Here is a 16,300-nt window from a genome sequence, read left to right on the forward strand (position 1 = left end):
GCTGATAAGCGGCTTAGCGGATCAGCTGTTAAGTGGCTTAGCGGATCAGCTGATAAGCGGCTTAGCGGCTTAGAAAAAGAGGGGGGAAGGGAAAAAAACCCCCGCAGGAACTCGCAAGTCATTTTCGTCTTGCGAAGCAAGCCCATAGGAAATTCGTTTTGCGAAGCACCTCCAAAACGGAAAACCCTTTTGTCTACCAGGTTTTCCGTCTTGCGAGGCATTCGTCTTGCGGGGCACCACTGTACGCTCTTGGCTTTCCCCAGGATAAGCTATGCCACCCACATCTTGACTTACTTCCTGATAATGATTAACAATGGACAAGCATGGAATGGTCGGGATGAAGAAGGCCTGGCCTGGACGAAGAAGTCCTGGCCTGGACAAAGAAGTCCTGGCCTGGACGAAGAAGGCCTGGCTGGGACGCCAAAGACCTGGTTGGGAAGAAGCAGCCCTGGCCAGGACAAAGAAGGCCTGGCTGGGACGAAGAAGGCCTGGACGGGATGAAGAAGGACCAAATGCTGACTCCCGATTGGGAGCATTGTGTGCCGCGCACCCCAGGCAGTGTGCCACACCCTTATGGGTGGCACACCACACCCCTGGGACAAGCACCACGGCCCTGGGATGCACGTCACGCCCCTGCAGGATGCGCACCAGGCTCCCTGGGATGAGCGCCGCTCCGGGTACCGGAGCAGGCTGCTTTGCCTCTGCCCACTGGGGAGCGGGTGGGCTGGTGGGGCCCCCTAGATTTAGAGGCCCTAGGCTTCAGCCTACTTAGCCTATACATAAATCCGGCACTGAGGCTTGCATGTCGTGCTCTGCAGCCATCCTTACAACTGTGCAGATATGCAGAGTTATCAAAAGAAATCTGTTTCTAAGATGGGGCACATTTCAGCTTATAACAGATCATTATCTCATGACAGAGACTGGGTCCACGAAATTTTTTAGGGATGTACATAATGCAATGTTAAGATGAGAACTGAATTCCTGAATGGACTCAGTTACAGCTTTCTTTCTTTTTTTACAATGAATCAGGATTTCACCCAAACATGTCTGAGCATTTTTGCATTAATGAAAATCATTCCCCTTCACAACAATGCAAGAGATTTGCAAAAACGGATACATTTTAACAGACATAAATTGTTTAAACTGCACATTTAAAGTTCTGATGGGTTTTTTTACAATACAATGAACAATTTCAGCGTTCATGTGACCTATTGTCTTTTTTTTTTTTTAACAGAAAGTATGCAATGAGGACTGCAACTTCATAGAATGGATTCAAGAAAACCATTATAATACATATGCTTCAGCAAACTGGACACACAAAGGGAAAGAGATGTATATTGCATTGAAACAGAATGGCGCCCCCAAGAGAGGTCAGAAAACAAGTAAAGAAGATATATCTTCCCAATTCCTTCCACGGCCAGCACCCTAATCACAAATCTATGGAGAACCAGTTCCAGCAAAATGTTTAATTTCACAAGGGAACTGTTTGAAAGTGCAAGGAAGAGAAGCTGGAATACTACTGAAAAACTGAACAAGCTGGACTTGCGCATTTATGTTTATTTTTAAGAGACTGCCTTTAAAAAAAAATGAAGATACACTACATCTGATTTAGTAACTAAAAGTTGTAAAAAATTGTAAAGAGTTGTACAATCCTCATGTTAGTATAAGAGTAGCTTTGCAGATTGTTAAGTTAAATTTACCCTTATGCATTAAGTCATGACTTGATTATCTGATGATATTTTATTTAAAATAAACCTATCTGCTTAATTAAACATGGCTGCTATAATAATAATGATGATAATAATAAAGCAGATGAAAATGTTATGTAAAATATGTTGGACTTGATGGCTGCTGGAATGAGTCTTCAGATGATCAAGTCAGTACTAAGCATGGAGGTGGAGCAGTATGGAATACTTTCCAGGAAAAATGTGTAAGTTTTAAAGTAATTTGAAATTGGATTTCTGCGGTATTCAGACAATAAAGCTAGTATGGAAGATGAAGGTTGCACCACTGCAATGTATTCATATGTATTAGTAAGAATGCCTAACGCTGCTCTGAAAGATGTTAAAAAAATAGTGTATATGAAATAATATTAATAAGGGAAATGTATTTCATCTCACTTTCCTCAAAATATCCTTTTCTATAACGACGAAGTAAAAATTCAGACATCATATGGGTTTTTATGTAACATAACCTATCTTTTTATATAATTTCTGTTAGGGTATATGGCTTGATATTTTTTTCACCTATTCATGCTTCTTCTGTTAAAGCATTAAACTTTATTTTAAGTTATAGTTGAACTTTATTAAGTTATTTAAGTTGATGTTATTTATAAAAAAACTTATTAAGCTGCGTCTGTTTCATATGCTTTTAATTCTAAAGAAGTAACAAAACAGTCTGTCTGAGCCACCTCCCCGCCCCCCCCCGCCCCACCTTCTATGACCAGACACAATGTCTAGTACATAATACTCTTGCCAATGTGCACTGGATGGCAGACAAAAATGACAGCCTGCAGCCCTTCTTACAATGGAAGTCTCAAATAGAACAGCACCCAAATCCCAAAAAATCTAAAGCCATAGGGCTATGTACACAGGGCTCTATTAAAAGATTGGACAAGGAACTTTTTGGAAAATGCTCTGCTTGCTGACTGACTCCGCCTCATGCTAAATTAACTAAGTGATATGATTGTTGTTTTACAACTGAGCTTTGGGAGCATAGCTCGGCAGTTGTGCAAAGATGTAATCGAAATAGGGCATAGGGTTGTATCTACAGAGGGAGAAAACGACAACAGTTCCCGTTTTTTGCTACACTATGATCCAGCTGTTCTTTGAATCCATTTAAATTGCCTCTGTTACAATATGGATATATAATATAATATAATATAATATAATATAATATAATATAATATAATATAATATAATATAATACAATAATTTACCATACTCTTTTCAGGAAATACTAAGGAGAGGACCCCCAAAAACTGACTGAAAAGCACTTCAAATCTAGATCTGAAATAATCTGCAAAAGAGCAAATTCTGTTGCATGATATTCTGTTGCAAAATTCCTTTGCTATTCAGCACCACTTGAATCACCAACCCCTTTGCTACCAGAGAAGCTGAATTGGCCAAAAGTAGGGGGAGTCAAGAGTTGGGCTTGTGGAAAGGCCTTTTACCTTTTCCTACACTGTTATTCATTGCGTTAAATGAGGGCATTTCGATTTGTAAGTATACGCACACAATAATATTCCCCTTTACACATTTAAATACACACACGTGGCTGGGAAAGAACTGAACACTGCATTTGTCAAGACAACATTCATTAGAAAGAAAGAAAAATGTTTCAGCTACTGTGGGTTTCATTAGCTGATCAACTGAAGCTAGCCTTAAAATGCATACCAGAACACTTAAAATTAAACCCACAAGCATAACTAGGTTTTTTAAAACAAAATCCTTATTAAACAATTACATTTAAAAGCTATACAATCCAAAGGCTCTTAAGTCTCGCTGACAGTTCTTTTTGTATTTTTAAATATTTCTTCTACATTTGGTTTGGCAGGCGTAACACTAGGCTCTGTCTATCATCATAAATCAAGGAGAAGAAGAGTTTGTCTCGCTTATGATCCAAAATAAATACCAGGAGAACAGCATTCAATAGAATTCGCTGCAGCAATAGGTAGTGATGGCCACCAATTCAGAGTGATTTAAAGAGACAAATTCATGGGAGAGAAAGTAGTCACAATGTCTAAATACCATATTCAGAATCAGGGTCAGTATGCCTCTAAATACCAGCTGCTGGAGAATAATAGTGGGAACCATACGTTTCTCAGCTCAATGGGACAAATATGTTTTCCCTACAATTTAATAACTATTCTGTTTCACACTATTATTTTTATAGTGGATATCAATATTCTAGTGCATGTTTCATAGCCTTGGGGGATAGCTCAGTTGGTAGAGCATGAGACTCTTAATCTCAGGCTCGTGGGTTGAAGCCCCACGTTGGGCAAAATATTCCTGCAGTGCAGGGAGCTGAACTAGATTATCTTTGTAGTTTCTTCCAATTCTATGATTCTATGATAGTTACTTGACTATTAGAGTGACCATATTTCCCTCCAACATTTCTCTGATGAAAATAGGGACCTAAGGAAAAGTTTGAAGTTTCAGGATCCAATCAGAAACCGGGACAGCTTCTCTAAATCAAGGACGTTCCTGGAAAATTGGGACACTAGGAGGGTCTGGAGTGATATTATACAGAATAAATTTAACAGTACTGGTGTTGCTTAGTAGGATCATATCAGAGCAAGACCGTATGAAAAATCGCTTAATCATACATTTTGAAGGCGTTACATAAAATCTTGGGCATGAGACATCCAGTCATGAAGGCATACACACCGCTTAAGTATTTCTAATGCTTTAAAACATATAAGTCTTAAGCCCCCCCCCAATAAAGTCTTAAGCATGCAACAAAATTACCTACATATGAAGAAAGTCAAACATTAAAGCCCTTGGCCCTGTAGTTAATCTAATAATACACTGGCTAAGGGTTGTTAACTTGCAAATCATAAGGCATTCCAAGTACTGAAATTTTATAACCACTTACATTCCTGTTCTAGAATAGGAGATTCTCTCCAATTTTATTTGGAACGTCAGTATTAACTCCCCACGGTCAGTCTACCCTGATTCACAAACATTCTGCTCAAAATGTTAGAAATGGAAGCGTTGTTTCAATACTCTTGAAAACAAAGAGCTGAGATAACAATGAGAAGAAATTGCTTAGTATTGCAGACCCAATCGCAGTGATTCCCTCCCCCAGGGAACAAAGGCCTAGCCTACGATAACAGTAACAATCTGCACAAGACAACATTCTGGGGTTTAAAATTAGCCACATCCTTTATGGATATACATTGTGTGTATATCAATTCTCAGTCCCCAGCTGATGCTACAGCAGGGTTGAGCCTGGGATTGAAGAACATTGAAGATGTGGGTCTACATAGGTGGGCTTCTGAGGCTGCTGTCTAAAGCTCTATGGCCCTGTCTGTCCCACACTTGGTTTCTGAACAAAGTCTTGCTACTAGATCCCTCTAATGGGCTACCCTGCAATTGCACCTGTTTTAGGATAGGGGTGCTGCACCACTTTAAGGTAAAGGTAAAGGGACCCCTGACCATTAGGTCCAGTTGTGACCGACTCTGGGGTTGCGGCGCTCATCTCGCTTTATTAGCCAAGGGAGCCGGTGTACAGCTTCCGGGTCATGTGGTCAGCATGACTAAGCCGCTTCTGGCGAACCAGAGCAGCGCACGGAAACACCGTTTACCTTCCTGCCGGAGTGGTACCTATTTTTCTACTTGCACTTTGACATGCTTTTGAACTGCTAGGTTGGCAGGAGCAGGGACCGAGCAACAGGAGCTCACCCCATTGTGGGGATTCGAACCGCTGACCTTCTGATCAGCAAGTCCTAGGCTCTGTGGTTTAAACCACAGCGCCACCCGCGTCCCCACTTTACCCCGCTGCACCACTTTACCCCGCCCCAATATGTGAATAAGGATTCCATCCAATGCCTTATCCAGAAAAGTTGTGACTATTTGCTATTTGCAAAACCTCCAGACAGGGCCAATCTGTTAGCAGGCAAATTCATTTCTGGCTCGAAATACAGCAACCATTAATGAACCACAGCAAGGTCAATAAGCTGTGCAAGGAAGAAAAGGCCAGCATACAAGATAAATATGGCAGAAATTAAAGTACCAAAGTAAGGTCTACTGATTGACCTAACAGCAGGGCCCAGCAGCCACCTGACCTCAACCAGTGGCAGGCTATCCCGGCCCTCGTTGTGGCTGGCTGAGGAATTTCCCCAGTCGCCGGCCTCACAATGGAGAGCCCTTTGTTCTGTGAGGCCAGGGGTCTGGTGTGACAGGCCACAACTACTGCCCACCCAGTGGCCATTTCATAACAGAAAGAGAGAAACAAGCTTTTTATTTTGTGAAGAACATTCAAACTGGGATGCATTTCCTCCATCCAAACTTGAGACAGAAACAATTTATAATTTTTGCCTGGGACATAATATTTTGATCCCTGACCTACAGCGTTTGGCATATTACTGTACTCCTACTAAAGTTTTTTCTAGGAATTACCACCCGAGCAACAACATTATCAAGTCTTTTGGAAACAGACAGCTATGGGAGGCACTCTTTATATATCCTTTTTTCTGCACCTTGCAAGATTTGTATTGGCCATGTACATTCTGCTCCAAATTAAGGCGAATATTGCATGCTTTCACTAAGCTACAGCGATTCCTCCTTGTATATAAAGCAAATCTTACATGTGTAGAATACATTATAGCTCCCAACAAATTCTTAAACATGGTATTTCCAGACTCTATGCAAATGTTTGTTGCTTGTCATTATAAAATCTCAGACTGAAAAGATTGATTTTACAAAACCTTAGAAAAAGGGCCAGAAAAGTTGTTGGGAGAAGGGTCTTGTAATTTTTGCGGTGCTTTTCCTTACTATACTTAGAACATGGATAGGATAATTAAGAAAGTGTTCTCAGTACATCTAAAAGATTATGATGTGGCATAGGACAACAATGTCTCCATGGTACAGGGGTTGGATTTAGACATGTCAAAGATGCGTTTCAGTTAAACACGTTGTAAATTTAAACAAGGGAAAACAGGCAGAGGAAAAATGGGACTCCACTGTGCCATATGGTGGCAAAATGCTATATTGCATGTACAACGCATATAAATCACTTTTTCTTTACCAGTCTAGCTGAGTCCAGGGTTTACGTTGTTCATGTTTTTAAAGGTTAAAACCACACTTCGATTTATGTAAAAAAAAAAATGTAATAGGGAATCAGTACAAAGACTCATCTATTCACTGTCCCATCTTCTTAAGAAGTGGGGTAACTTGTACCAGGCACCACAAAGTTCCCAGATGTCTTCAACACCAGTCCTAAGCTGAACCCATCACAACAGCCTTGTCTCAACATAAATGATACTCAAAATCATTCCTTGCTGATATTGCATCCTGAACCTCATGGCTGGGGAGTAAGCATTTGTCATTTTGTTTTGATTCCTCTGAAGCAACAATAAATTACAAGGTTCATATTTATCCTTAAGATTTATAATATTGATCTCTATTTCACTAATACGGTGGCCAATATTATGCCAGTATTCTGAAACAAACATTCAATAACTTTTTAAGTTCTTCGCCTGGTACTTACAAGACTTTCCGATTGACCTTGTCTTAATCACAGAGTTTTGGAGTTTCAAACTAGATAACTTATGTAAGGAATCTGTTTTCTGCATTTGTGTCAGGGGCGCTTCCAACCAGAATAAATTCCATTTCTTCCAAGCAGATTTTTGTGGTTTGAAACCTGCAAAGCATAAATTAATGTGTGTGTGTTTTAAAAAAAGAACCGACAAGAGCTTTTCGGTTCTTTTGTTACCAAAGAAAGACAGAAAGAAAGGCACATGTTTACTTCTTGGTATACACTGTATCCTCAACAGCCTGCTGCTTTGTTAGCAAACTGGGGTTTATTCTTCATTCATTTTCTTTCTAACATTCTTCATTTTCTTACTGGAAACTGAGAACTAACATTCGATGGATATTTCTAAAGAAGAGGCATAATGCTTTATGTTGTCCTAGTTTTGTTAATTTTATCACTTTTCACTGTAGATTATTCAGACATGAAATTAGTTGTATTTGGTGGTGGATTATTTGAGTTCACAATAGGAACTAGACTGGCTATCTTGCAAGTGTTATAACCACATAAGAATACATTTGATCACCATGGTTGTATTTGAGGGGGGAATACACACTGAAATGTGGCTGGGGCAGCTCTCTAAAGCCTGCCGACCCTGAGAACTATAAAGCACATTTAGTAGTTCATATCTGAGGAGTTCTACTTCATTCCATACTTGCAATTATTTTGAATGACAAGCATTATTTCAATGAGAATGTCATCATCACTGGGGCGTACGTTTTAGTTATTCAGTAACACTTGTACCATAAAATTATAAGCACAGCTGAAATTACATTTGGTACTTCCTAAGACAAACCCTTGATACATGTTATACTCATGAAGCGAGAGTTTTAGCTGTTTCACTTTAACAGCATAATTCTAAGCATGTAAATTCCATTGAGCACAGAAGGATGGTACTCCCCAAGAGGACTGCATTGTGACAAATTCTAAAGAGACAGTTGTGTTAATACAATAATAGCGCCACCACCCCACCATTTACTGATTTGCCTATTCTTGTGAATGTAATATGTTTTCATTGTATTTAATTCTGAACTCTAAATTGCAACTCGCCCAAAAACCTGCCAGTGAAGGGCAGGTAATAAATTTAGCGATAATGATAATGACAGTGAGAATAGTAATAAATAGTAGTAATTGCTTGCAACAAAGAGCCCATAAAGTATTGGGACAAAACTACATATATATGCCTGAAGCTCATCACTTCAAATGTCACCAGGGCATCATAAGTTTCTAGCAAGTAGGAGAGTCCACTTTTCATGAGGATCACAGTATTGGAGAAGGAAGGTTTAAGCATTCCTTCCTCAGCTGTAATCCCACTGAAAATCCTCCCCGCATTAGTGTGTGTGTGTGTGTGTGTGTGTGTGCGCGCGTGCGTGCGTGTTGTTTCTGCAGATTTTATTGGGATTGGGGCTGAGGAAGGAACAGTTAAACCTCCCCCACACACACTGTGTGCTGCTGTTCCAATGAAAATTGGGTATCTCACCCCACTATTATATTTTCTTAAACCTTGATTAAGAGTGAAGCATTTAGCATGCTATCTACTTTAGTCCTTAAAGACTGAATTGTTGTGGCATAAGCTCTCATCGACTTGAAAGTTTTCATTTGCAAAAACATGTATTGCAATAAACTTGGAAGGTGCCACAGGACTCATTGTTTTCATTATTAGAGTGTTAGTGTTATTATTCTTTACTATTCTGCAGTACTGATGTTGACTGGAATAAAATGCTGAATATATAAAGTTATGTAGAAAAGATATTTTTGAAAAGTCCTAATACCATAAATTTCAAAGACAAATTGTGGTACCTCTTATCCACTGAAAAACTAAATCCATTAGTTCCTCTTTAAATTTGTCAGTGAAACGAAGACGGGATTCAGGAAAAGCTTCACAAAAAGTAACATAGATGGCTTGTGACAAGCAGTCAGGGTACATCTGCCAAAATACAAACAAAGCTAAATTTAAAACATTTAAAGTTGGCAGTGAGTAATATAAAGAATAAGCAAAGTATAGTTAATAACAAACCCAGACATTTAAACATAGCTGAATCATTATTTGTGGCAAAATGAATAGTTCTGCCAATGTGCGAAGTAAGTAAGCATGGCAGCTAGCTTAACATCTTGTGAAGCAATGTACAGAGAATACTTTTTAGGTAAAGTAACAAATTGGGGGGTTACTATTGTACTATTTATCATCAAAAACTACGGAGAGCAAAAAAGCTTTATTATGGATATTATGTGATGTTTCCTTGTCTCCACAAGCAGCAGCCAAGGAGACAAAACCTGTGATACATGGTTTGGAAAACAATTCATTTTATTTTATTTTTGTTACAGTATTGTTGCACCATGTCAGAAGTGACACCAACTACCTTAAACATTATTGTAACAAAGAACCAAAAACTTAAAACTGAAATACAAATGGGACAAACTCACATACACCACAATGAAGTACAGAGAAAGAAACAGAAGTAATGAAAATGCAATAAAGTACATGTAGCCTGAGTACAATACTTCAGGCCCATGCAGAGCGGGGGGGGGGGGGGGCAGCCAGGTATACTTGCCCTTGGCCTCAGAGGACTAAACTGGCTGGGCCCCCAAAACCAGGGACCAGTTGCTTCTGTTTGAGTTTATAACTTTATTCTAACAAGACATCCAGCCCAGACCTCAAGACAAGCTCTACAAGAACCTGTGATAATTACACATTATCATGTACGTGCCGTATTTCCCAAGCCTGTATATACTACATTATTTTTCCAGCAACGTTACCTGGGGGTAGTGAGGTGACAGTACCCATACATCCCATAAAGTGTAGGTTGGACCTTCGACAATGGCTGAGGATGCAGTCACTGGCACCAGTATAAAGAGTGACCATAAAAGGGCTTGAAGGCAAAACATAGGAGCAGCTAAAGGACCTGGGTATCTTCATCTCCGAAAAGAGTTTAAGAGGCAGCATGATAGTGTACAGAATAAGGATATACAGGGCGAGTCCTTTAAAAGAGGCCCTGTGGATACAGAGTACACATGTTCTACAGGGCCTCTTTTAAAAGTATAAGTATATACTTATGCTTTTAAGTATACAGTATAAGGATGCCAAAGGGATGCATTCTGGGGCAACACTCACGATTGAAAAATACCTATTAGTGTCTTTACCTGAAAGAAAGGATCTTTTATGAAACTGGGAGTACTCAAGAGAAGCGCCACAAAGCTGTCTGATATTCTATCAAAAAGGTGGTCCTGTTCAGCTTGATCAGGCTTGAAATAAATCAGGAAAAGGTATTATTAGCATTGATATTTCATTGTTTCACTTAGCACTGATTTTAAGCACAGGTGGTAGAAATAATGTATGAATTAACCGGAACTTCAGAGTGATCATGATTGTGATTTTGGAGCTAAAAAGGTTACATGACATAGGAAACTCTCCCCCCCCCTCTCTCTCTCTCTCTCTCTGTGTGTGTGTGTGTGTGTGTGTGTGAGAGAGAGAGAGAGAGAGAGAGAGGGAGAAAGATGAGTGGAATTTTTGTAGTTAATGTTGTATCTACCCCAAGTTGCTTGCTTTCACTCTTTGTTGCACTGATAATGCAAACAACGGCTTACATCTCATATATGAAAAGCCCAGGCATGACATAAGGGTTATAGCATTTGCACACACCTTGGATGTCAGATTTAAGCTCTCTAGTATGGGTTATTTACCCCACAAATGCAACACTCTTTCAGGGTTATTATCACTCTCTGTGGGACTTATTCTGTTTGTCTTTCAATACAAATCAGTCAAAGGGCAGCAGTTATTTAACACAGAAGTCCATGTATGTGAGCACAGATTCATTCATGATCAAGAAATTTTATATATTCGAATTACGTTTTTTAATTTGGATAAGAATGAAAATAAAGCTCTGTGTCTTCATACCTTGAACTTGTGAAGAAACCACCACCAAAAGCAATCCTGTAAAATTGCAAGGGATGCTTCAGAGATAAACAATTTCTTCAGAATTTTTGTATCCACTCCCTGTTAAAAAAAAATGAAAAAACATAATTACAACAAAGTGATGAACAATACCTTTTTTTATGCAGTCCCAAACATATATACTTCAAAGGGAGTGCCCCTGATTAAAACATGATGTTTTTCCAATATGGTGTTGTTGAGCATCAGAGACTTGAGTGATAATCAATTTGATATTGTTGTAAGTGTGGGGAGAGGGACAGGGAGAGAGAGAGACCCCTCTAATCCCTGCCCCACTCCCTCAACAGAAAAAACCAGTGTTGAGAGAAGAGTTTGGAAGTGATGAGAGCCAGAGGAAAAATCAGGAAACTGGAAAGAGTAAGAGTCATGTTTGATTTCTGTCATGTTTGAAGGCTGTGGCTATGGGAGAAACAAGACTCTTTGGTGGTGTTAATGCTGTGAACCCCTCCATTGTAGGCTCAGGTTTTATATATGTGTAAATAAACCATGTATCATAGACACCACAGTCTCTGCTGTACCTCATTCCAAAGGAAACACGAACTCTGGGCAAGTGCCTGGAGCTGACCATAAGCTGAGCATTTCCATTCTACAGATCCTTATTTGTTATCTTGCACCACCTGGAGATTGGGGTGGTGTGCAACAATATATTAAAGATATGAAGTTCAAACTCCTTTTTAAAATGGAAAATGCAACCCCAGGAGGCTACAACTGTGAGAACAGAAGCAAGATCCTTTTGTTATGTACTGCTTTAATCCTTTTGTTATGTACTGAGTTGAATAGGATCCAAAAGGCAGCAGTCTGATTGGTCCTAGAACAATAGGGTCCAGAATGCAGCAGTCTGATTGGTCCTAGAACAATAGGGTCCAGAATGCAGCAGTCTGGTTGGTCCACAGGAGCCACCCAATCCAGCTCCAGGTGGAAGTGAATCCACAACCAGATTGGCCTACAGGTGAATCCCAGAATTAGCCAATCATGTGGGGCCCATTGTGTAAATAATGTATATAAAGCAGACATTCTGGGGGAACATTCCATTCCTCCTCACCACTATGAGCTGAATAAAGAGCATGAAATCCACTCTAGACTCAGAGTATATTTCACCTTTCAACACCAGCCACTTCTCACCCAAACTGAACCCTGAGTGGCTCTTCATAAACATGCATCAGGAACCACGCATGGGGTGGGGTGGTGGTGAACACACTGTGGGGGAAGGACTTTGACAAGAAAAACAGCTGGCAAGAAAGTTGTTAAGAAGCTTCTTCTGCTCCACTCCAAATTGCTGCTCCCTAAAGCTGCTTTTCATTTTGAAAAAGTAGGGGATTTGTAACACACATCTATATGCTTGCCCAATGCAACTACTGTTATAAACAATTAAGCATACAATCCTATGCATGTCTACCTACGGGACCGCCTCTCCCGGTATGCCCCACGGAGGACCTTAAGGTCCATAAATAGCAACACCCCATAGGTCCCAGGCCCTAAGGAAGTTAGATTAGCCTCAACCAGAGCCAGGGCTTTTTCAACACTGGCTCCAGCCTGGTGGAACGCTCTGCCTCATGAGACCAGGGCCCTGCAGGATCTGATTTCTTTCCACAGGGCCTGTAAGACAGAGTTGTTCCGCCTGGCCTTTGGCTTGGAGTCAATTTGATTCCCTCCCCCTCTTTCTTTTTTCCTTTCTCCTCCTGTGATGAGGCTGCATTTTAATGTTTCAATGTTTTAATGTTGTATTTTAATCTTGTTTTTAAGTTGTATTCATTCAACTTGTTTTTATTATTGCTTGTTAGCCGCCCTGAGCCCGGCCTTGGCTGGGGAGGGAGCGGTATAAATAAAATTTATTATTATTGTTGTTATTACTCAGAAGTAAGCACCGCTTACCAAGGGCACTTTTTTAAATTCAAAAAAGGAGTCAAGGTTTGACCTGCGTTGCTACAATTGCTATACATGGTGTGGAGGGCAAGCCCAAAACAGGATGCCTTCCAAACCGCCTGGGGTGGTGGGAGTCTGAAGCATCATCATGCTACAATTAGGTCCCACGATGTAAAAATAAGGAAGTGGTCATGCAAATCAACTGTAACCTTTTGAAAGGATCTCGGTGGACTTGTGATGAAAAACAAGGCATCTGACAGGCCTAGGCAAATGTCACTGCATTATTTATACTCAAGTCATGCTTTGGAAAATTATTTTTATGGCATTGAACTTCAGAAATTATAGTTCATTATGCCCTTTGCTATGCATCTACAAGATTATTTGTCACTCCACAGCTGCAACCTTATATAACCCTTTAAAAACTGACCCCAAATAATTGCTTGGGTCAGTATTCATTTTCTCAATAGCAACCAATCATTTTATGCTCTGCAATCATATAACTTTTTATGGGATTATAAAAATTGGCCTTGATTGTTGGTATTAAATTTAAAACCTTCCATTTGGATTTTTAGATCCTAATTAATTTTTGGCTTCTTAAAGACAGTATTTGCAAATGCAAGTCTGGCACAGATCTATAAGAATATCCGTTAGTTAGACCAAAATAATAATATTAGCTCAAATGGGTTAAAGTCATTACCTCCCCCCCCCCCGCCAAAAAATCTGGTTCTTCTCATACTTTATACTTCTTGGCCTTGCACAAATGACAAGAAATGAATAATGGCTGCAATAAATAAACCTGACACCTTGTCAAATTGTGTAAATTCAAGGAAAAATGCAAATCCATAAAATGACATTATGCTATAAACATGCAGTAATTATCTTAAACTAACATTTACTGCCTGCTTCAAAAATATTAATAGAGAAAAGAAAAAGGGATGATTTAAAGTAACAGCTGTACAGCAAAAATAATTTAGATATATTCAAATAGTATTAATGTGAAAGTAACAGCCAGGGTAATATATTTCTTTGGACCAAAAAAAAAATGTCAAAAAGTACCAAGAAAGCTTCAAAATTTTCCATACTTCTTCAGTCTACAAAAGTACCCCCCCAAAAAGTGAGAAGCCTAATCTGCAAATTTTAAGGTGGAAGTGCATATATTATGCAGATTTATGATGCAATTCTATTCCCAACATTCCTGGGAGCAGGTATGTATAGAATTGCACTGCAAAATAGGTTTTGCAAACAGATCTCAGATTGTGTTGAACCAAGGATTACTGGGACCAAACAGGAACAGTTGATCCCCTTTGAAAGCACAATTTCTGTTCTGGGTTTGGAGATATAGACTCACAGATCAGTAAGGATGGCAGCCCTCACAACTGCTGAGCCTAAGCAATGGTGCTGATCACCACTCTGGAAACAATGAGCAATGGGGAACAAACATAATGTTGTGGTTCGAGGACCCGATCCCCCCAAAGTGGAATGAATACACAAGGACACGTGATATAAGGTTAATGGGCAAGAAAAGGCCACAACTTTATTGATTACAGCAAGTGAAAAGGTATTGGCTTAGGCATTGGATTACGTCAGCTGACTCCACCCCCTCAGAGAGGGGTGAGTCTGAAACAAGGGGGGTTTATTCACCAGTAGGTGGAGCCTGTTGATGCTAATCCAACTATAGGCTCTCCCCTGATGTCACCAAGGGTCGTGCCATGGCCTCCCGCCAAGCAGGCATCGGACAGGATACACGACCGCCAGATTCCTTTAACGGAATACCCCAAAAATTGAAGGCATAGGCAATGGCCACACCTAGCTCTTCGACACCACAACACATTATTCCAATCCCTAACCTACCCACCAATACCACAAAAGTTGTGACGATTGCTACGAGGTAGGCGAAAAAATCAAAAAGCCTAATGCCAAATGGAAAAATTCCTACCAGGCCCCCCGGACAACCAGGGCGACCAACCTAAGGTCCATAGCAAGGCCAAGGAAAACTAAGACCCTGAGCTAAAAGGGAGTGGAGGGTGGGTGACTCGTGACGGGACGACAAAGAGTGAGGCCGAGGAGGGGCTGGCGCCGCAGCATTTAGGCTGCTGTACACACCCCCTCGGAGGCACCTAGTTGGGTGCCTGCCGATGGGCATGGGCGCCAGCCAGGTGAGTGGAAGGCAGGGGGCTAACGCCCCCTGCTAGAGGTGGAGCTCGGGGGTCCCGCCCACAACCACTCCCCTCTCTTCCAGGAGGAGAGTCTTTGCCATACCCTTAACAAGTAACTGCTGCTTGAAAGCTGTTTATGGTATCCAACCAATTGGTAGGTGTATGCACAACCCCCAAGCTCCATATATAGTTACAGGTACTGGATAGGGTTGTTTCGTTGTTTGTTTAACATGTTGCAGTATCTTTTTCTTTTGCAGACATAGAGCCCAAATTAAAGGATGATGATAAAAGTGTTTTATTCCTTTTTTAGCTACTGCTGATTTTAATCATTTTTTCAATATTTTAAAATGCCAGTTTTAACCAGTTTACTGACCATTTTAATGTAAACCACCTAGAGATTTTCTTACAATCAAGCAATATATATATTTACAAACAAATGCTTGTAAGCATTGTTTTCCCCTCCCTTATAAAGCTGGAAAACAACCAGGGAGGGGACGACGTTACAATTCTAAAACATTTTCAGATTTACAATGTTAATATGCCTACTGATGAAAAGTTTAAAATACCACATATGAACTTACTAAAAGAACAAAGATATTCCAAGGATCAATTCTTATGTTTCATCAAACACTGGTGCTTCTTTAATCACAGAATAATATATTATCAGAGGCTGGAGCACTTCCATTTCCAATAATACACAAAATGTTACTTGGATTGAAGGCTATGTCCTTTCTGTCATGAAGTCACAAAATTATCACAGGAACGGTTCTCCAAACTTATATTCTCCAAGCAGGTAGCACACAAGAGCATACCAAAAAGACTATCAGCAGGCCCAAGAGTTTGTGTTCTTTGGGGGGGCCAAGCTAACAAAATACTTATAGCAACTGGGAGATGGATCTGGCAACCAGCCAGCCCAGTCATGTGCTCCTGTTTAACAAGGCTCAATTAACAACAGCTGCTCTGCTGAACAATCAATTCATGACACTTTCCTCACTTGTTAATAAAATGGAGTGGATTAATCACTCTGCATATTATGTTTAATGCTATCTGAAATTTATCATTATTTGCAAAAAGAAAA

General features: G+C 40.1%; 2 protein-coding genes across 5 annotated transcripts in view; one reads left to right on the plus strand and one right to left on the minus strand.

Annotated features, from left to right (window-relative positions):
- Positions 1-2,294, plus strand: part of FGF7 (fibroblast growth factor 7) — a 58,120-nt gene extending 55,826 nt beyond the window's left edge. For all 3 annotated transcript variants that reach the window (XM_081839357.1, XM_081839355.1, XM_081839356.1), the window contains exon 4: positions 1,235-2,294. In XM_081839357.1, coding sequence (XP_081695483.1) covers positions 1,235-1,429 — 195 coding nt within the window. In that variant the 3' untranslated portion in view covers positions 1,430-2,294. The remainder of the gene's footprint in view (positions 1-1,234) is intronic.
- FAM227B (family with sequence similarity 227 member B) overlaps positions 1-16,300 on the minus strand; it is a 112,653-nt gene that overhangs the window by 85,479 nt on the left and 10,874 nt on the right. For both annotated transcript variants that reach the window (XM_081839020.1, XM_081839021.1), the window contains exons 7-10: positions 11,150-11,248; positions 10,396-10,497; positions 9,055-9,181; positions 7,213-7,365 (exon numbers count right to left, since the gene is read on the minus strand). In XM_081839020.1, the coding sequence (XP_081695146.1) occupies positions 7,213-7,365; positions 9,055-9,181; positions 10,396-10,497; positions 11,150-11,248 (481 nt within the window). The remainder of the gene's footprint in view (positions 1-7,212; positions 7,366-9,054; positions 9,182-10,395; positions 10,498-11,149; positions 11,249-16,300) is intronic.

The sequence above is a fragment of the Podarcis erhardii genome, assembly GCF_964252035.2.
Source record: "Podarcis erhardii genome assembly, chromosome: 14".
NCBI classification, from domain to species: domain Eukaryota; kingdom Metazoa; phylum Chordata; class Lepidosauria; order Squamata; family Lacertidae; genus Podarcis; species Podarcis erhardii.